We start from the raw sequence: 21,315 nt of genomic DNA on the forward strand, positions 1-21,315 counted from the left end.
GATTTCTCCAAATGCTAGTATATCCAATGGGCCTGGACTTTTTCCTGCAGTTTACTTCTGTCAGAAAAATCATTGCCATTGTAATGTGTATAGGGAATTTTCTCGAGTCAACTGTACCTTACTGTTGATATGAGTCACTTGAAATTGTCAACTGTACCTTGCTCTTGATAAACTGAGAGCACCAATTTCCAGCAACTTGCTCCAATCATCTCTTTCGACGATCCTTTGAAAACTTATTGAATTCGGTAACTAGCGAAGTATATGAAGCATAATCAAGAGCAAGCCCTTTCTCACTCCGTAGCTTTTCAAAGTCCCCTGCGTTTCCATGCTTGCAATGCCCTTCCAATAGAATGTTGTATGTAATGTCATCTGGAGCCACCCCCAAATTAATCATAGCATGTAAGAGCATATTAGCATTTTTCATCTGTCCTAGCTTGCATAGTCCATTCATAAGAGCGTTATAGGTTACAACACTTGGCACATAGTCATCACTCTGCATCTCCTTGAGCAACTTAAAACCCATTTTAACATTGCCCTTCTTGCAAAACCCATCAATGACCATTGTATACGTGGCATCATCAGGTTTCATGCCAGAATCTAACATCTCCCTCAACATTTTTTCAGCGTCAAGGGTTCTTCCCTCCTTACACAATCCTGAAATAAGGGCTGTGAAAGCTACATTGTCAAGCTTAATCCCTTGTATAACCATTCCATGCCTTATCTCTAACGCTGAATGTAAATCTCCTTCTTTGCAGCATCCATCAATAAGTGTAGTATAAGTGATCGTGTCAGGCTTCACCCCAGTCATATTCATCTCCTCAACAAGCTTCCTAGCTTCCTTCAAATCACCAACCTTGCAAAGGCCATTTATGAGTGTATTATACGTAATCACATCTGGTTTGATACCTCTCCCCAACATTTTCTGATAAATTTCCATTGCCAAATCAATCCTGCCATTCTTACACTGCCCGTCAATCAAAGTTGTAAATGTGACAAAATTCGGAACCAACCCCCTCTCACACATTTCATCAAACAACAAGTTTGCATCATCCAGCCTACACTCCTTACACAACCCATTGATCAAAACACTGTAAGTATATACATCAGGCCATGTTCTGCTCTCCTCCATATCTCTCTTCAACCTAAAACCCTCCTCCAGATTCCCGGATTTGCAATACCCATTAATCAGAGTATTGAAACTAACCACACTCGGGCGCAAACCCCGCTTCCCAATTTCATCAAACACCATCTGGACCTGTTCAATTTTTCCTTCCTTACACATTTTGTGCATCAAAACATTGAAAGCGTACACTTTCGGTGGAAACCCAGCGTCCAAAATCTCCAAAAAATACTCCCAGGCCACCACAGGCGAGTTCAACTTCAACATTTTATCAAGCAAACAGCCAGAAACATGAAATGGGATTCGGAAATTATGCTTCCTAAGCAATCTAAAGCACTGAAATGCATCGGAAACAAACCCGGAATCCAAATACGCATTCATCAAAACATCAAACACGTAATTGGACTGATGGGTACCTCTAGTTTCGAGAATCGAAGCGAAGACGGAAGATGCAGAGTCCTTTCCCCTGCGAGAAACGACGAGTCGTAGGAGGGAGAGGGCTTGGGGGTACATTTGGTGAGCGCAAAGGAAGTGGGTCATGGTGCAGTAGGATTGGACGGTGTGGCGAAACGTGGGGTGAGAAGAGAGCCAGTCGAAGAAGGAGAGGAGAGAGGGAGGGGAGAGATAGTGGGGGTTGAGATTGATGAGGTTGATAACGTCGCGGGCTGTGAGGGAAGGGAGGAGCTTTCTGAGAGAGGAGGAGTAGTCGAGGGACTGAGAGTGGTTTTTGATGGCGTGGGAGATAGCCGAGAGTTTTGGGTCTTCATTTTGAGGAGTTGGCGGGAGCGAATACCAATTGGCTGCGGCTGCGGTTGCGGTGGTGGTGGCGGAGGAGAAGCGTAAGCAGTAGCGGCAGTTGTAGGTGTGTGGAGAAGAGAGAAGCTGATAGCTTCTTGGGATTTTGAAGAGAGCCATTCAGCTGGAAAACGCTCAAAACCCGTCTCCAATGTAATATGAGGAAATTAAAACTTTGTGGTTAATTTTGAAAATCATCCAAAATCAGAGGTGTAAAATATAATTAGTCAGAAAATGAAGGACAGGAGTTTGCAAACAAATAGAAAAACAAGGTTTAAGAGCTGCAAAGCTGCACAAGTAAAAGTTTTACTGTAAAACCCACAGAAGAGCCCCATTGAGGAAGAAGAAGATGTCTCTGCGACAAGCAGCAGCTAACATGATCAAGTGGCGTTTCCGTTTGGCCTCTCAAACTTCCTCTTCAACTTTCGGCGGAGCAGCCACTGTTATTCCACTCGCCAGTAAGCAAATTTTCCATCTTGTGATGTTAATCGCTATAGAAATGGATTCATTTGTGATTAAAGAAAGTGAATTTTTGTTGTTGCTGTTTTTGCAGGGCGTACCAGATTTGATCACGGTTCTAAGGATTGTGGTTGGAGGATGAATTATAGCCACAGGGACCCTCGTCTGTGGCTTTTTGTATCCGGCAATGCAGGTATATGATATCTCTTGCATCCCATTTAATCTGGATTTTAATGGATGAATGATGAATGAGATATGTTATGATCTTCGAGTGGGTTGTTTATTCGAGTGATATTCTAATTTAATCTAAACTAAACTATGCGGAGGGAGATTCGAACTCGCTGAGGTGAGCGATTTTGGAGTTGGGATGAGTCTATATGCATGGTTATTTTGCAAAATCCGATAGAAGAAATCCTCTTTTATCAACCAAGTTAAAAAGAGAGGATTTTTCATGGAAAATGGTTTCTAGTTTTCTTTTCCGGAGGACTTCTTTTATCCAAGATTATCACGTCCATTTTTAATGCTTTATCTGGCTTTAGCCTGCTTGTAATCTGATTAACGAAATAATTATTTATCTGATCTATAATCCAAATTTTCTCTGGATTTGGTTTCTGGTAAACGTAATATCGTGTAGATGGCCACAACCAATAGGCATTGATGTGTTATTGAGTTGGTTTGTTTGTACATTGTCAGTCACATAATCCTGGGGTACTAGCTGTTTTATACAAATCTGATATATGTTGGATCATGTCGGGAAATTTGATTTCCAAGGGCTTAAAGTAAGGGTCCTTTTTGTTTCAGGACATCTGCGATTATACCCTTAGCTACTTGATATACTGTCAGTCAGTCAGATAATATTTGCAAGAAATCTAAGGTCATGTGGTGAAGTATCTCGGTATAATTAAGGGTTTATTTAGAAAGACATACCATGTAACATATGTTATCTATAACTAATCTTATATCTTTGCAGCTATTTTTCTTGGGATACATTCCAACACTGTCTTAGCAAAAGATGAATCAGTTGATCCTGATAATGGCACAGAAGGCACTGAAGCCGTGGGATTGCGCAAGATTGAGGACGGTTCTGTGATATCAAATATACATACTTCTAAGTGGAGAATTTTTACTGATAAAGGGAGGGATTTTTTCCTTCAGGCAAGGATTATATGCTATGTGCCTTCGTTTGTTTTCTATGTTTTATTTATTCGATGGTTCTTTGGTCTTACCAATTTTATTTTATTTTACTGTTTCCATTTGCTAGGGAAAGTTGGAGGAAGCTGAAAAGCTTTTCCTCTCAGCTTTACAAGAAGCGAAAGAAGGCTTTGGGGAAAGGGAGCCACATGTTGCATCTGCATGCAACAATCTAGTATGTGCACTACCCTTCAATAGTCTTTTTTTTTTTTTTAAGGTCACCCAAAAGCTGAATTGTTAATTCGTAGAGTAATTTAAATTTTGGTTGTCACTTCTACCATCAAAGAAACTGTGGAGTAAGATGGTTGCATCTTTCATGGACGTATTGCATAGTGTTATGGTTTTCTCTTTGGGATTCTTTGATGAGTAATTGCAGTTTTCTATTGTTATTGTTTCAGGCAGAGCTCTATAGGGTTAATAAGGCATATAATAAAGCAGAGCCTTTGTACTTGGAAGCTATCAGCATACTGGAGGAATCATTTGGTCCTGAAGATATAAGGTACATTATGGTTATTATGCAGACTATAGTAGCAAATGCTTACACATTTGGAATATGACCGGGACGGGAAGGGAAAGACTTTTTTCTCCGGCGGGCTTTCTCTCTTCATTAGCATGTATAACTTAATTTGAATGGAATAAGGAATAATAAGTTACATTTCTATAGCTTAGTAGCATATGATGGTTGTGTTTAATTATTTTCATTTGTGATTATGTCTTCTTTAATGGGCTTTTTGGTGCTTTGAGTGGGAATGAGGGACTTTGATTGCACATTGGTGTTGTGTGTGTAAATGCAGTGAGAAATCAGTGGAACATCTATTCCTCCACTGTTTAGTTGCAAGGATCTATGGCACACCTTTCAATCACTTGGGACAATTAATTTTTGCCTAAGGCAGTCTTAGATTTACTTTGTCACAAGTGGTTGTTCTAGCAAACACTGAAATTGGGAAATTGGAAGACCATTTCCCTTATGCCTCTGTTGTATTTGGAAAAACAAGGATTTTCAAAGATAGAAAAACTTCCCACCAAAAAATGATAACGAAAGCTCAGGTTGGAAGCTGATGTCCGAATTGGCTGCTTTGTTCTTTATCATTGGGTGGTCTCGATGAATTTTTCTCTTCATTTTTTTTAAGGGTCTGTTTTTCTGTTTATTAGATTTTCTGGTTTCTCATGTATATTTTCTGCATATTGGAGAAGCCTTAATGCAATGCACCATTTAATAAACTTATTGCTTTTCAGAAAGGAGAAAAAGAGTAACGTATGTGTATTGTAGGGTGCTATATTACATAGTTTTGTGGAATTTGGAACTGACATAAGCATCTTTCATGCTTGAGTGTGTAGCATATAGTTTGTTTTCTCTTTCTTTTTAATTGCTTCTTAATTATGCAAATTTGTCAACATTAAGTAAACTTTGAAAAACACAGGTTTCTTGTTTTATTAGCCAAATAACTAGTAGCCTATTTAGTATTTAGTTACATTTTTGTTTCTGGTTTTCAACTCTTACCCTCTCATTTTTAAATAAGTATACGGAAAGAAATGAGGGAAAGAAATGAGAGGAAGAAAGAGAAATATTACATCCCATATATATTTTCTTCACCCGCTATCACTTATATGATTATATCATCCCTTTTCTCACTATGCTTTCATTTTTCCTTTTATGTCCTCAAATGAAAATACAAAACCAAAACAAAAATGAATGTACAATCATGATCTCTGTGTTGAGTCACTAATTGCTCATGCAAGATTCCTGTCCACAGAGTTGGGGTTGCCTTTCACAACCTTGGCCAGTTCTATATTGCCCAACGGAAGCTTGAAGAAGCTCGCACTTGCTATGAGGTGGGAAGTTTTATTTTTAGTCCATGTTTTGTTGTTATGACTATAGGTTCAACAACAGTGCCTATGTGGTCTTTGCTATCCTTTTATTTTAAGTTTGTTTTTTATGGTATTTTGAGTCTCTATTTTCATTTTTATAAAGGTCATTAAGTAAATGTTTCTCTATTAAATCCCCTGCATCTCCTTCCAGTATACCATCAGCATCCTTTTTTAAGCAAGGCATGGATAATGTTTGCATTAATTTAGTGAACTTGTCCTTTAACATTTGCTGACCTTTGTTTTTTTATTTTTCACCTTGCTCCCTGATTGACAATACATTTGGACAGCGTGCTTTGAAGGTATTACACCAGGCTGCTTTTACTTGTGCATGTAGTAATGTAACTATTTATGCTGCTAACTCCAACATTATGATCACCTTGTTCAGATTAAGGGCCGCGTTTTGGGTCTTAACCATTCAGATTATGCAGATACTATGTATCATCTTGGAACGGTTGATTTTTAAATCCCTGTATGATAATATATTGATTTGTTCTACATTCTTGGTTCTTTTTTGTGTCTAGAATAAAAAATAAACTCAAATTAAGATGTCCTCTTGTATAAACAGATTAAAGAGAATTGAGTGAAGCAAAGAACAGGTAGAAAGAGACGGAAAATGATAGAAGAAAGAGAGTAGAGAGACTCAGAGACAGGATAAATTGAAAGCCAAATTAGGGTAAACATAAAATCTGTATTCTCATTTTATATTTTAGAAGTATGAAACCCCGTTTTTTCTAATTTGCGTCATATGTTAGAAGTAAGAACTCCGTTATGAATTACATAGTGAAGCCGCATAAATGTTTCCAATTTGTGAATGGGCATTTTTTCATTGGAGATGTACAGAAAAATGTTTCCAAATATTCCCTCGCGGTAAATTATTTAACTAGATTTCTGTTTTACTGCAGGTGCTACACCTCCAAGGAAAAGAAAAGGATTCTGAGGCCCTTATTCAGGATTCAATCAGAATACTTGAGGTCAACAGCTTGTACATTTTTTTTCACTGTTTGACATTGACATTTACTATTGTAACACTCATTTGTTATTTGACTATATAGGATGGTGGCCTAGGGGAGTCAATGGTGTGTGTCAAGAGAATGCGATCTCTTGCTCAGGTTGTCTCTTCTTCCAGGTTTCCACTGTGACTCTTGTTTCACAATACATAATTATATATGATGATTGGGTATACATACCAAATGACAATTTGAATTGTGAGAGGAAGTCTTATCTCTCTTAGAAAGTTGATGAAGTTTATGTGTAAGGGCTTAACATTTACATCCTTTATGTTACAGAACCCTCCTCTTCAACTAATGCTCAAGATAAACCTCAAATTGCACCCCTCATCAAAGCTTGCTGCTTTGGGCCTTGACTCTAAATTTGTTTTATAACCAGTTCGTCCATCCACATACTTTATTGGAAATTCTTGGATATAAGAACCAGACCCTTCTTTATATATTATATTCTGGAACTGTTGGATAGCCTAAAAAAACTTACAGCTGCTCCTATGTACCACTCGGATACATTTTGGTTATTGGATGTCTTCATCTTTCCCTTAAGTCTAATTAATTTCTTGCTTCTCTCTCTAGATGTATACGAAATCCAATCGTTTTGCAGAGGCTGAGAACGTACAAAGAAAGATTCTACATATAATGGAATTAACAAAGGTTTGACATTTAACTGTTTTTATCTGTATCTTTTCATACTATATGCTAAAGTTAGTTTAGTTCATAAAGTTTCTTATAGAAGTTTGGTGCGTGCATAAATGAATTGCTTTCTCCTGACTTGTTTTCGGTAGACCTTCATGTTTGGTTATGTGGAGAAGAGAAATTCTATTTACAAACATTTGTTACTGTCCGGTGATGCAGGGATGGAATTCAATGGAAACAGTTATAACAGCTGAGGGGCTCGCACTGATCCTACAATCCGCCGGGAGCTTAAAGGATGCTGAAGAGCTTCTTGAAAGGTAATGGCATTGTAATTGAAGATCAGATGATGTGATATTCCATCACTTACGAGAATTTTGTTTCACTACTTTCCTTGCAGATGTCTTGATGCTCGGAAAACCTTACTTCCTGAAGATCATATCCAGGTTTTCTTTTGCACATTCAGCTCATATAAATATCCCCAAGAATGTGACATATATTCTGATTGCTTATGATTTTGGATAGCATTCACTCCACATCGTCATATTTCATTATGAATACATGGCAATAAGTTATGCATTCACTGCACTTCGTCTCATTTCATTATGAATACATGGAAATGCTGTTTTGATTGGTTCTGATTCTTGAGAGCATTCACCTATACTTCGTCTTATTTCATTATAACAAGAAATATATTGGCAAAAATCAATAATGTACAACATAGACATGTGCAACAATTAACTTTAAATAATTAATTGTGTGAAAAGACAAAGGAGGATATATTATGGAAACTTAAAATAATATTTCTATCTACACCCCACAAACCCTAATATTTTCTCAACACAAATTCATCTTCCCAATCGTTCATCTTCTTTCCCCACAAAACCCTGACATTTTATCAGCTGAAAGCTTACCAACTGATCAACATAATATACAGTGTTTCGTCCTCTTCATCAACTAATACCTATTCGATATTGGATTTGATGTAAATGAAAGTAGCATTTCTTGGCATCACTAATCTTGTGCAATACCAAAAGACGCTGCCTAAATGAAGAAGAAATAAGAATTACTTATGCTCGTGGAAACAAATTAACAGTATTTGAGTAGGAAGTTGTATGGAATTTGAATTCCAAGTGAAAAAGAATAGTATGGCTGCAATAATTCACTTAAAGGAAAAGTTAGCATGCACTTTGGATTAGGCCTGAATTTTTTTTTTTTTTAATTATTATTATTATTTTTTTTTTTTATGTCAATGGCCAGATTGGTGCAAATATGCTTCACATTGCTAGAGTGGCAATGCTCAATTCCAACCAACTAAAGAAGATGGACACTTCTAAAGCAATTGCTGAGCTTGACAAGGCCAGAGATAATTTAAATGAATCCATAAGGTTTGTTTCATTTTGTCATAAATTTTACGCAAAAGAATTTGTAACTATACAAATGAAAGTATGGGTGTTCGGAGAAATTTTATTAAATTTTGTTCCCATTGATTGACATGGTTGATTATTTAGGGTACAAAATGGCCCCTTTAGAGCTACAATTTTAGGTTTTCAATAGCCCAAGATCTAAGTGAATGACTAATCAAAGAGTGAAAACCTAAAACATAAGCTTTAAATTGTGGTTCTACACCCTAGGCAATCAACCAAGTCAATAAATGGGATCATCGTGAAAGAAAATATAGAATAAATGAGACTTTCTCAATGTGAAAGAAAGAAGAACTCATATTAGGTATGTCTATGGTTATGGCTTCGGCCAAGGAGAGAGAATGTTTCCTTGTGAGATGTATGGAGACATTGATTGGTACTTATAACTTCTATACTTCGTATGTTGTGTGTTTCACTTTTTGATTCAGTTAATAACATATGATAGAAAGCCCCTGGGGTTAGCCCAAGTGGTGAGGGAGGGTGCCGTAATGGGCTAGGATTAGGATTGGTCCAAGGTCTAATTCCCTTTATTGTAACCAAAAACTAAGAATGTATCATAAACTAGTTATTATTTATGAGAAATCAGCTTTCTTTACCCAAAAAAAAAAAAAAAACTAAGAATGTATCATGAATGGTTAGGATTGGGATTAGACTTCATCTGTGTAAATTTTTACAACTTTCATTTTTCTGTAATAGGATAGCACGGTGTTCTTTGGATAAATCAATCAAGAAGAATAGAAAGATGAAAAGTGATATTGGAAGGAGTTGTCGTGTGCCGTTGGTCTTAATGGTCAGTTTTCTTCTTTGCAACAAATATTTACCTCTCTGCTGTATAATTCTCTTCCTGTCTCTCTCTTCTCACATCCGGGTCTTTTTAGTTTTATGCGGGGATTTGTGACTGCAAATATCTAGTTCTGTACTTTAAAGTTAAGGCACATGCATTGCTTATATACACATTTTCCACTTTGGGTTTGATGGATGTATGTACTTACAGTTGCAAGCATTTGACGCTCTTAGCCTTGTGGCGATCGCTAAGCAAGAATTACAGGAATCAAAGGTTTAGTAATTTTTCTGGTTGACCTACTACTATAAAGAAAAGTGTGATTTCTCATGTACTGTCAATTCAAACTGGCTGACCTATTACTATTCTTGTAAAATGTAGCAGGATGAGTGTTCACCTAACATCAAAGCTGAGGATGCACTATTTAGATGCATCTCTGCTTACAAACAGGTACCTTTTTGTATTCACAACTTAATTGCTCTCGCTCATTTTTATGGTTTTCTCCCCCTTCTAGGTGGTTATTTTAAATAAATGGTTGCGAATGCTCTTAGGAGTAATTCTTTTTGTATGTTTTTTATTTTGATTAAATATTGGAGAGCAATGAAGCTAATTGATTTTTCATCAGACTTTACATCTGCAAACTTGTATACTGTATAAGCTGTGTTGCTTAAGTTGTCGTAGGGCCTGAAGAAATGTCCATAGCTTACATTACGTGAAAATATTGCTAAAGTATTTGATATTCTTGTTCCGGTTCACTACCTACAGGCTGACATTGTCTCTGAGCTTAGTTCTACTATATAAATCAGTCCAATTATTTAACTTTTCAGGAGTTACCTTTAAGGGACAGTGTTCATACTTCATTTTATTCTTAGCTTGGTATATTTAGGGCGATTTTGAGAGGGCCAGAATCACTTTTGGGAGACACACCTCCCATGTGCTTCTCCATAAAATCATTAAAAGTGATTTCCACACTCCCAAACAGGCCCTTGGTAAAACAAGAAAATCTAAGACTCAAATAATAGGGGACCTACTTATCGAATATACTTGGGGAAGTCCGTGGTAAACTTTATGCGGTTCACCTTTTGAAAATTGTGCTCAATCTGTTCACATGTTCAATAGAAGACCAGTGTGATATTGTTTCACGATTAACATCTGAGCCTTCAATTTTTGGATGTTCGTTGTGCCTTCTTATAGTTGTGTTTGCATTTTGATTTGTTTCTCCTTATCCATTTGTAGTTTGTAGCTGAGAAGTCAATTGCTGAGTTACCTGAAGTAAAGGCAGAGTATCTTAAATGTTTGAAGCATCTTATAAGCTTAAATGGTGGTAGCAGTACCCAAACGTCACAGCTATCTACAAGAGTCAATTTGCAAGATCTGGGAGATGAAATCAAGCGTCTTGAACTTGAACTCTCCCTGTCTAGGAAACGTAAAATCTAAGGCAGCTGTCAATCGTCGATTGTTGTTGCAGAAGCAGTTACAGGTAAAAATAAATATTTATTCTTGTCATTGCTTCTATCTACCAATGAATCTGATTTAGGACATTGCTTAAAAAAACGCTCATAGCAAACGTTGGCGGGTCACTTCCCCAAATTGACCCGCCAACATTTGTTATGATAATTACATCAACAGATTGTAACTTTTGATTACAACAGTATAACAGACATTTTGGACATCCTTGATTTATGTCATTCTTTTCGATCGTAGACACAAATCTTTGGCTAGAATTACCTCTACTCTCAAACTTGTCGTCACCCCCCGAACCCCCCCCCCCCCCAAGCAGATTTATACTGTTCACATAACTTACAGCGGCGAAATTGTGCCAGCTTTGAATGGGAAGACACTTAAGTTAATCTCCTATGTGTAACCCAAAACGATAATGTTTTCGAAGTTGGAAACTCAACTTCAGGTGTAATTGTCCAGGCACCCTTGTAATTAGCAGCACTAAATCACGGTGGATTCTCAGAAATGGTGGGGTGCGAGAAAAAGCATTGCTTCCCAAATCATGGTGGATTCTCAGTATTGTCGTCAGTTTTCATGGCAATAGGGGCGATTCGAGAGTACTAAAGTCCTCGACTTTGTACGTGTCAAGATCGGAAGATGGTTGAACCGTCTATTTTTTAAGTTGCAGTTCATAGATCATTTTCGCAAAATATTAGCCAACTAAAAAATGTTTGAGGCATTTAACTAACTTCAAAGAAATTAATGAACACTTTGTTCTATGAAGCATTGAAATTGCATTGTGACAATTAAATTGACAAATAGTTTCGGATTGAACAATTAGGGCCTTTAGACTTGCAATAGTTTCGGATTGCATAAGCTGTGTTGCTTAAGTCTATTTTAATTTCACTATGTTCCATTGTTAAACTTTCCAGGGGACCCAAATGCTCATTTCCATTGAATGTTCTTATTCAATTCTGACAATGCTGCAAGACCAAATTGCAATCAAAGATGCAAACACTCCCATGAGAGGATAATATATGATAGTGACGTCCTGTACCAATGAAATAAAAACACGTTTATATTTTTTATCGTCATGTTCATGTTGTATTAGACAAGACATCACGTGGCAGTGTACTGTCCCATATAAGTTGTCCTTCCACGAGAAATCGGATAACATTTATTTTAGGGGGATAAATGATGGAGACAAGTATATAAAAAGTTAACAACAAAAACCAAATTTTCTTTCTTCGCAACGTGGAACTTCATTTTCCCACAAATTCCAAAACCCCCATTAATTTTCTTTGCTATTAATTTATTTGAACATCCTTATTTTCCCCAACTATTGTAATCAACTCCATAAAGTTTTAAGAACTCAGTATTATAAATTCATCATGCAGAGAAGAAAGCCGAGGGGAGGCTTCAACGACATTGATAAATCGGCAGTAGTAAAGGCAGCTGCATGGGCATGGTTCGAGCACGGTTCGGGTTCCGACGGCAAGTCGATCATGCCGGAATTCGATTTAACAAGGACTTGTCACGCTCCTTATAAACCGTCCAGGTACAAGCTAGAAGCTATGAAAGATATAGCCAATATTAGCAGTAAAGAAAGTGTTGCTGCATCTAGTAACCCGCTTCTTGATACATATGAAATTGAAAGTATATCCCGGAAATTGGATCAACTTATTGAATTTAGTGGTGACAGAGGCAAACTTCGTAAGGGTTTTCTAGTTGGAGACGTTCTTGGTATAAAGAACATGAAAGAGGGCGGGAGAGGTTCGGACTCTCACCTCGAATACAGAGATAAATGCTCTTTACCACTGAAGCTACGCGTCCCCGAAGACGTTCGTCAACAAGAACGTGTGCCGCTCGTGGATGGTAACACGAACGGGAGGAAGAAAAAGAACAAGAACGTTAGAGGAGGGTTTTGGCATAGGCATGCGGCGATATGTGCCAGAAGTGAAGATGTTGTAAACACACAAGCTTTCGTGGTTCGTCGTCAGCGGCCGGAAAAGGGTGTATATGTACGTACCGGTGGACCGGTGGTTAAGGCGCGCGGCGAACCTTCGGCCACGGAGGCCTTGTGATCGGTTGGAATATATTAAGTTTTGATGGGTCTGGTCGTTGGCTGTGTCACTATCTACAGCTATACCACAACTGCGTTCCTTCAATGCACGTTATTATTGTGTATATGATCATTTTATTTTACTCTGTTGTCAATAAAATACAGAGACAACGGGTTTCCGAAAATTGTAAGGATTTGTCATTAAAAGAAAGAGATTAAGAAGATGACGATTCGAAAGTGTCTATCATCTTTTCAAATTTTTGTTAATCGGTTTTGATGTCTTTAAAATGAGTTCTGATTGATGACCTTTTTGCTCGGATTTGGTCCAAAAAATAAATGATTAACTAGCTGCAGTTGGAGACCGAATCCGAGCTGAAAGCTCGTCAATCGTAGACTCTCGCAGCTAGGAGAGACTAAGATAGTTAAGCTATAAACTGTTGTCACAAGTTTTTGAGCACGTGTGAAACAATCTACGAAAGATTTTGGGTTATATACCTCGAGTAAAGTCAAACGTGTGGGTATGAATATCTGGCCCCCTAAATCGAAACTTTTTTTATCATCGAAACTCTGTAGATAGAATGACCAATAAAAATGAAATGACTATGATAAATAGTAATTAAGTGGTTAAATGATTTCTAATTTGTTGTGGTGATTCTTGACCTAGAGATAAACTGTTCAGATCTATATACTTCCAGGACGAAAAAGAAATTACGTTCTTTTAAGTTTTGAGAAAATAAATGAACGGAGGTGTAAAGTTCCATCACCGCTTTATTTTGTAAGAAGTTTGGGAAAAGTATGCGTATGAAGTTTCCATTTAACGTACAAGAACGTACAAGATTGACATTTAGGGGTGGCAATTTGTGAAAGTGAATAACGTTTGTGACTTTCTCTTTGTGTTTGTGTCAAATAGCTAATCCAAAATTCTAGTGAGGCATGTCAAATGATGCTAACTAAACATTCTTGAAACATTACTCGATAGATTAATTTTGCGATGGAAATAGTATACAAGATTAAACAGAATCGTGTAGGAGGAAAAAAGGACAAGATTAAAGAGGAAAGTGCAGTTATCATTTCCCTTTTCGAAAATACCCTCACTTGTTTTTCCAAGGTCATCTATTGCTAATAGGGCACCTAGTCACATAGTTGTTTTTTTTTTTTTTTTTTTTTTTTTTTTTTTTTTTTGGTTAAAACAATAGATTTTACTAAATTAGATGTTAAATTAATTATCGACGGAACTTGAACTCACGTCTTTATGCAAGGGCTCAACACCTTTCTGCCAAGTTGCATAGTCGAATACTTAATAATACAAGAACAGAATAAAAGATGAGGCTTGCATTTGTCAAGAATTACAAGTAAATGTCATTAAAACCAACCAACCCTTTGAAAAATATTGTTCATAAATGACACTTATTCAACACAAGGGGTAGAATGATGAGGCATTGGAGCAATTAACCACATCTTGGCACTTTTAATAGGGAAAATAGCAACGCAATACAATTTAAAGGACAATGCTAATTCTAGTTTGTAGCTAAGGACACACAAGGATCTTTTAAATGGACCTGGTAAAACACATTTCCAGCCTCAATGAAAGACGGTGTTGTTGTCACAAGACTTGGAACTGCACGGGTGTAGGTGTAGCGGTGTGTGTTCATGGCTTCAACAGAATGGTGGTTTCTGCAATCATAGAAGTGACAATATATGGATCCATGTTCGACGCAGGCCTCCTGTCCTCGAAATAGCCCTTGCCAGCTTGTTCTGTGTCTCTACCAACACGAATAGAAGCACCGCGGTTGGCAACACCCCATTTAAATGTGTTGATATCGGCAGTTTCATGCTTTCCTGTCAAACGGCGTTCATTGCCTTCTCCATAGGCAGCAATGTGCTCCTTGTGCCTGAGTCCCAACTTGTCAATTGCCTTCTTGATAATTTCATAGCCTCCATCTTCTCTCATGGACTTGGTGCTGAAACCATAGCACATTACAAACGTCATCAAATAGGAAAACAATGCTAACCATGACATAGTTTGATCAACAGACACAAATCCTTAACAACTAATAAGTGGCATTATACCTGTAGTTTGTGTGAGCACCAGCCCCGTTCCAATCACCCTGGATTGGCTTGGGATCAAAAGACAGAACCACCCCAGCAATCTCAGTGATCCTCTGTTAGCATTGAAACAAAACTTCATTGACCAACACCGTAGAATAATACCAGCAATTTATTATACAACAAGCATGCTAAGTTACCTCCAGAATATAACGAGCTGCCCACAGTTCATCTCCAGCTGATATGCCGACAGAAGGGCCAACTTGAAACTCCCACTGCATTATATGATTATATTCCGAAATACTTTTTAACATTTGGGCAGAAGAAGAAAAAGGACATAGAAGAAAGGTCAAGAAAATATATGTTTGATTCTTTTACCTGGCCAGGCATCACTTCACCGTTTATTCCACTAATGTTAATGCCTGCATAGAGACAGGCCTTGTAGTGCGAGTCAACAATGTCTCGCCCGAAGGCCTTGTCTGCGCCAGCAGCACAATAGTATGGGCCCTGTTAAGCAATAAACAACATAGTCAAGTTATGTTTGTGTAAACAAAGTAGAACTACCATCACATAAGTATATACGTCCGGAGAATCCTTAGAAGTTAACGATGACAAAGTCGAGCAACATGTAAGCATTATGTAAATTCATATGAGCATAAAATATGACAGAATGAATCTAAATCCTTAGAAAATATAGCTCGTTCAATAACCTGAGGGCCTGGATAGCCACCAACGGGCCACCCAAGGGGCCATTTGACATCTTTCTGCAACAAGGTGTACTCCTGTTCAATTCCATACCAGGGTACTTCAGCAACAACATCAGGATGGCTGAAAATCTTTGCAGCAGCAGCCCTCTTGTTGGTTGGAATTGGTTCTCCACCGGGCGTGTAGGTATCGCATATCACCTAAGTCGAACATCATTGAGAAACACTGTTAATTTTGAAGGCAACGCAATAATTAATAGCTCACAGCATGCCATATCTCAACAGAAATGAAGGGGGGAAAACTAAGATACGAGATCATCGACAACTCACCAAAATGTTGTTGCCTCTCCTGAATGGGTCCTTGAAAATGGCTTGAGGGCTGTTTCATTTCATTAAAAAGAAGACATTAAAACCAATAACCGCGATGAAACAATAAAACATAAAACTGTAAAGAGGAAAATGGTAAGAGAATTATCAAAAGAGCTTACTATAGGATAACTTCACTATCTTCTCCAGGAGCTTGACCTGTGCTGGAACCATCATAATTCCACTTGGGAAGCTTTGAAGGATCACTCACTGGTCCTGGCAGAGTCTTCATTCACACAAAAACAAATATTATTATTATTATTATTATTATTTCAACAAATTAATTATTAACAAATCAAGATAACAATTAACCAATCAAAGACTCAGTTTGAGACTGCTTTTAAAATAACCGAAAGAGCAAAATAACTCAAAGCGCTTTAGAGAAAACAGTTTGTGTTCCAAAAGTACTTGAAGTGCCTGGTGCTCAATTGCGTTTTTACTAAAGATTGGTTACAAAGATACTTTCACTATGCTTTCGGTCATTTCAAAAGTACTTCCCAAACGAGTACCAAGATAACAAGATCAAACAGAAGGAGAAAATTAATTACCCTTGCTTTGCTTCTGATATCCATTCCAGATCCACCAATCCTGTTCCAGTAGATCGGAGTTATAACATTGGAATTAGATTTAAAAATATCATTAAAAATTATTAAACAAAGTAATCAAAGTAGATAAATCCCAACTAGTAACATGATTAAGTTGTGATTAACAGAAACGAAAATACCAATCATCAAGCAAAGATCCATCACCAAAATAGAAGGACAGTGACACCGACAGAAAAGATATACCTGATCCATGAATCTTAAGACAACAAAATAACGGTTCGGCTCGTTAAAACACAACTAATCCCCATTTTTTTGGAATTACCTTAAGGGATTGTACATGTATATATACACATACATATACATATATATGAATTAACAGTCGGTCAATTTATCCCAAGTAGAAAGCAAGAAATTTAAAACAAAAAGCAAAGTAAACGAACCCCATCGGATTCCAAAGAATCCATTAATGGAAATGGACAACAGCACAAAATTAAAGAACGCAGAAAAAAAGGAAAGACAAATACTTTTATAAGCATTTGACTAGCCCCAAGCGGTCGATCACAAGATCAAAACACAAAAGCAAAGCCAACCCATTAACCTATTCACCAAAACAAGAAAACCCATTTGCGTACGCATCAAAATACGTACAAATACGCACAGATACGTATACCATGTTCCAGGTCTGGAAAACCAGAGGATTAGAAGAGTAAGAGGATGAGGGGCTGACCATATGTACTCTGCGATGATCTTCTTAGTAGAGTCTGAGAGATCAAGGTTGATGAGATCTGTGAGCAGCGACATAGTTCCAGAGAAACACAGAGACTTGGAAACGAAGACTTTCTCTCTCCCCCCTCTCTCTCTATCCTCTCGGTGAATGATGGTATACAGAGACGTAAACGGGAGGGGGTGGGTGTGCTTTTTTTATAGTACAGTCTCCCGGGGCTGTGAACTTATAAAAAATCTTAAATTATTAAAAATAAAATTAAATATCATAAAAACGGGAAAATAATAATTATTTTGCTATTTTGCCGTTTCAGAGGAAATTATGATTCTGATAAAGTTGGTGAGTGAGGAGAATCAAATCAGAGGGGCCCACGTTGCTCGAGATATATGGACAAATGTTCACCTGGTAACTCTTCTTTCGGTCTTATTGGAGGTGAAAATGATTTGCCTGATCCTTTTGGAAAACCTAATTTGTTTGTATTTGTAATATAATACCTATTTTTTCTTTTCTTTTTAGCCTCGTGAGAATATAAAGGAGAGAAAAAATTTTGTTTTAGAAAAAACGTATTACAAAAAACCAATTGATTCCTTTCACTCGTTGTGCAATGGACCGTTGTATCATAATAATTGAGAAAAAGTTGAATAAAAAAATTTGAGGCTGTCATAACCGAAAAATGAACTCTAACAGTGGACGTAGATGAAAAAATTTAAGGTTAATAAGAAATTCTAAAATGATGAAATATGTTTTTTTATAATTTGTGAATTTTTTTTTTTTTTTTTTGGCTAATTTAAAGTACAATCAAATCTAAATACATAATTCAATGTGTATCTCGAATAATATATAATAAAAAAATGTGTATGTTTATCTAGAGTTATTAATATATATAATGAGATATTGAATTAGCAAATGTGCTAGTAGTGGTTGTTGATGCAAATTTTCGCCGTCTTCAGTCTTGATGAAAATGCACCTGCAAAACAATTAACACATTTGATTAAAGACTAAAGCCTCATGCAGTTGTGTGGGGGGGGGGGGGGGGGTTAGGTCAACAGATGTTCGATGCCTAAGTTAGTTTCTCTAAGAGAGTAAAGTGTTTAGGGCCTTTTTAGGGTTGCAAAAGCTCTGGAAATTTGGTAGAATATGGGGTATTTATAGGGATAGGGCCGACCATAGTGTTTAATGGAGAGGTATTCTCTAAATATTCCCAAGATATTAAATAGGAAACAATATCTTGAGATGATGGTATAATTATCCCTTATTTATTTAAATTAGGATTACTTACTTGATTGAAGTTAATCTTCAAATGGGAATGTATTAAATATAGGATTTGGGTAATTAATCCTTATCTTTAAGTCCTTACCAAGGGCAGGTGAGCAGTGGGCAGTGGGCAGTCATATTCACCTACTAGGACCTTCAAGGATGTGAGCTGCGCGTAGGAGTATCTGAGTAAAAGTCCATGTGTCACCTTTTGGGATTATTTTAGACTCCACAGTGGTGATAGTGTGTGGTGGCAGCCGTATGTCAATGAGAGTGGTTGCAATGGCCATTGGAATGTGGTAGTAGTAGAGTTGATAGTAGTGACGCGGTGGTGGACGTGGAGGTGATGGTGGAAGAGGAATAATAACAGCAAATTGTTGTTGTCATGGTCAAACGAAGATCATGGTAATGACAACGACAATGGTGATGGCCGGTTCATGACAATATCTACAATTGTGGAGTTGGGATGATGTGCATGGAAATGTGCTGTTAAAGAAGTAATGGCGATGGTAGTGGCGGCGATGATGGTGGAGCAAATCAATTTTAACACTAAAAACAAGTAAATAAAGTTTCAAAGAATGGTAGTCTCTCAAGTGCAAAAGAAGAAAAACAATGGAAGATAAAGCCAATAATTAGGCAAGAAAGCAAAATTTGTGGTGGTGGCCACTCATATTGAACTATAAAAGAAATGGCACCTCTTTCTCGGTTGATTAGCCGATAGAAAAGCCTAAGAAGTAGGGGTTGTGTCTAAAACTCTAAAAGTGAGATAATTGCGTATTAGATTATTTTATTCCTTAGTAAAATATGACATGTGAAGAATAAATAAAAAATTATCAACAACTTTGAAGATAACTATATGATTTTCTTAAGTTTGACGAGAGCAATCTACAAGCATCAAGTTTACCGTTATCATGGCTTTTTGATACAATAACGCACTGAAACATAAAAAGAATTTTACAAATGATAATGCATTATTAAACCAAAGTGAGATAAAATATTCCATGTAAATTTTTTCTCTTTCGCTTTTGAAGAGATTCTCTTGCGCTATTTGAAGAGATTCTCTTGCCATAGAGTAACTTAAATGGCAAAGTACACCATTACCGTATCATTCTGATCCAATCACGTGATATTCTGTATTAAATTTATTTTCCACGAGATTGTATTATTAAAACAAGACGTAAGCATAATAATCTACTCCTTCCAACCAATTCCTTCCCTTCCTACCAAATTGCATAAAGAGCCTTTATGTAAATTGATTTTTGTACGGCAAAGGACGAGAGAGAGCAGCAATGTCACCGACACGTGTCGTTGATGTTGTAAGTGGCCCACGACGCAAATTGGGTTCACTGTCAGGGCCTGGGGGCTGGGGCCCACGTCCACACTGGAGCTCCCTATCAGATCCGTGTGCTTTGTGACTTTGTGATTCATGATAAGATTTTCTTAATTAATTCACGCGCCTGCTTGGCTTTTACTACTTTCTTTCCTTCCTTTTTTTTTCTTTAAATTCTTAATTAAATATGGATAATATTAAAGATATTAAATTTGTAAATAAAATTTACAAACTAAATGATGTGTCATCAATAGAAATGAGTATATTTATTAACATTAAGTAATAAATCAATCGTCGACTTACATGTCCTTTAACTTTCATTTTTAATTTTTTTAACAAACGATATTATTTATACTAAGAGAAAAAGAGTGAACTTAGCCGCACAATGGGCTAACAATAATATGGTTCATTCACCTGCGGCAAAATCGAACTTAAGATCTCGCACTTACAAATAAAGATGAATACCACTAGATCATAGTATTAAGTGGCTTAGTTAAAAAAATTAGCCTATAAATTTTATTTCCCTAGCATTACCCATTAAATATAGATAAACGAGTTTCTTTTCTTTGATTCAATATCTATTAGAAGGGGTGAAGGAAGGTTTTGAGTGGTCGTAGAACTAGCAAATGGGTTGTATTTGATGTGTTTGTGTGTTGTGTCATAGTTATTATCGCAACGGGTCGTGTCGTGTAAGTGATTTGATTCGTTAACAGACCCTGTTAGTTCGTGTCGAGTTAACGGATCATGCAATAAATTGTCATACTTAATGTTTAGACCTGACAAACAAGTTTTATCTGTGTCGTTTTTGTGTAATACCCGTTATTATCAGGTTCTTAACGGATGACATGATAACGACCCGATTCGTTAATCGATTACCCAAAACTTGTTATTTTTGTGTTATTTCTTGACATGCTAACATGTCCTGTAAAAAATTTGACAGACCTGAGTAGCCAATAGCATAGTAAGTTAGATAATCAACTGGTAAGAGAAAAGAAAATCGATATAAATTAAACGTGCACCAAGGTGAAAACAATTGTAAACAAAAAATATAAAATAAAATAAAATTTGGATGCACATATCATATGTTATTTATTTATTATACCATATGTTTTTGTAACCTGACTTCATCTTCCTGAGGGAGCCCAAAATACATATAATAAGGCATCATTATTGTCAATGTCTAATTTGTTAATTGATTATATACTAAGGTAGTAGGTAGCATTCGACACACCTAACACATAAGTGCGCACTCCTCAACTATAAGAAAACTACACAGCTAAAGGTATTTTCCAAGGCGATGGATAGATAGTCTTGGTGATTAGAGCATTTCTAACAACCTCGTTAAAGGAGGTTATGTGTCCATGTTAATGGAAAATTTACAAAATTTCAATTCTAGCAAGCTAGGTATATGACTCGCTACTTCAACATTGTGAACATTCGCTCGCTAGATTTGGCGAGGAGGAGAGAGAAATTTGTAGGCTAGCTAAATATAACTATAATCGTGACGCAGTTCTCTGCCTAGATTGTAGGGTGGTAGATATGATAAAACAGAGAAACGGAAAAGTGAA

General features: G+C 36.9%; 4 protein-coding genes across 11 annotated transcripts; 2 read left to right on the forward strand and 2 right to left on the reverse strand.

Annotated features, from left to right (window-relative positions):
- Positions 1-94: 94 nt before the first annotated feature.
- On the reverse strand, positions 95-2,086 carry LOC148689751 (Pentatricopeptide repeat (PPR) superfamily protein). The gene has a single exon (XM_088689053.1). The coding sequence runs from the start codon at positions 2,033-2,035 to the stop codon at positions 206-208; it is 1,830 nt and encodes a 609-aa protein (XP_088545179.1). The 5' UTR covers positions 2,036-2,086; the 3' UTR covers positions 95-205.
- A 65-nt stretch (positions 2,087-2,151) lies between these two features.
- On the forward strand, positions 2,152-12,250 carry LOC137749300 (Tetratricopeptide repeat (TPR)-like superfamily protein). 8 transcript variants are annotated; one of them, XM_088689055.1, is made up of 19 exons: positions 2,152-2,373; positions 2,469-2,567; positions 3,345-3,529; positions 3,636-3,740; positions 3,964-4,064; positions 5,320-5,398; positions 5,722-5,733; positions 5,820-5,885; positions 6,337-6,405; positions 6,487-6,543; positions 7,015-7,092; positions 7,294-7,391; positions 7,472-7,517; positions 8,332-8,459; positions 9,192-9,285; positions 9,490-9,552; positions 9,658-9,726; positions 10,513-10,756; positions 12,114-12,250. In XM_088689055.1, the coding sequence occupies exons 1-18, from the start codon at positions 2,265-2,267 to the stop codon at positions 10,711-10,713; spliced, it is 1,659 nt and encodes a 552-aa protein (XP_088545181.1). In that variant the 5' UTR covers positions 2,152-2,264; the 3' UTR covers positions 10,714-10,756; positions 12,114-12,250. The 8 variants fall into 8 exon arrangements, with proteins under 8 accessions (XP_088545181.1, XP_068345499.2, XP_088545184.1 ...); XM_068489398.2 differs by lacking the exon at positions 12,114-12,250 and adding an exon at positions 11,197-11,547; XM_088689058.1 differs by lacking the exon at positions 12,114-12,250 and adding an exon at positions 10,981-11,547 and having other exon boundaries at positions 9,661-9,726.
- On the forward strand, positions 12,108-13,005 carry LOC137749299 (uncharacterized). The gene has a single exon (XM_068489397.2). The coding sequence runs from the start codon at positions 12,108-12,110 to the stop codon at positions 12,798-12,800; it is 693 nt and encodes a 230-aa protein (XP_068345498.2). The 3' UTR covers positions 12,801-13,005.
- A 1,108-nt stretch (positions 13,006-14,113) lies between these two features.
- On the reverse strand, positions 14,114-18,130 carry LOC137749297 (glutamine synthetase cytosolic isozyme). Its single transcript, XM_068489395.2, has 9 exons — positions 17,167-18,130; positions 16,443-16,482; positions 16,017-16,120; positions 15,859-15,907; positions 15,535-15,729; positions 15,203-15,331; positions 15,025-15,099; positions 14,849-14,940; positions 14,114-14,739 (listed from the first exon to the last, which is right to left on the reverse strand). Exons 1-9 carry the CDS (start codon positions 17,238-17,240, stop codon positions 14,427-14,429), a joined length of 1,071 nt encoding a protein of 356 aa, XP_068345496.2. The 5' UTR covers positions 17,241-18,130; the 3' UTR covers positions 14,114-14,426.
- Between the last annotated feature and the right edge of the window lie 3,185 nt (positions 18,131-21,315).

The sequence above is a fragment of the Pyrus communis genome, chromosome 17 (assembly GCF_041283825.1).
Source record: "Pyrus communis isolate YQ-2024b chromosome 17, ASM4128382v1, whole genome shotgun sequence".
Classification (NCBI taxonomy): Eukaryota; Viridiplantae; Streptophyta; class Magnoliopsida; order Rosales; family Rosaceae; genus Pyrus; species Pyrus communis.

Coding starts and splice junctions, on each gene's coding strand:
- LOC137749300 (XM_088689055.1), top strand. CDS start 2,265: ATGTCTCTGCGACAAGCAGCAGCTAACATGATCAAGTGGCGTTTCCGT. Junction 2,374..2,468: donor CACTGTTATTCCACTCGCCA/GTAAGCAAATTT, acceptor CTGTTTTTGCAG/GGCGTACCAGATTTGATCAC. Junction 3,530..3,635: donor GGAGGGATTTTTTCCTTCAG/GCAAGGATTATA, acceptor TCCATTTGCTAG/GGAAAGTTGGAGGAAGCTGA.
- LOC148689751 (XM_088689053.1), bottom strand. CDS start 2,035: ATGGCTCTCTTCAAAATCCCAAGAAGCTATCAGCTTCTCTCTTCTCCA.
- LOC137749299 (XM_068489397.2), top strand. CDS start 12,108: ATGCAGAGAAGAAAGCCGAGGGGAGGCTTCAACGACATTGATAAATCG.
- LOC137749297 (XM_068489395.2), bottom strand. CDS start 17,240: ATGTCGCTGCTCACAGATCTCATCAACCTTGATCTCTCAGACTCTACT. Junction 15,730..15,858: donor GGAGAGGCAACAACATTTTG/GTGAGTTGTCGA, acceptor TGTTCGACTTAG/GTGATATGCGATACCTACAC. Junction 15,100..15,202: donor GTGAAGTGATGCCTGGCCAG/GTAAAAGAATCA, acceptor CATATAATGCAG/TGGGAGTTTCAAGTTGGCCC.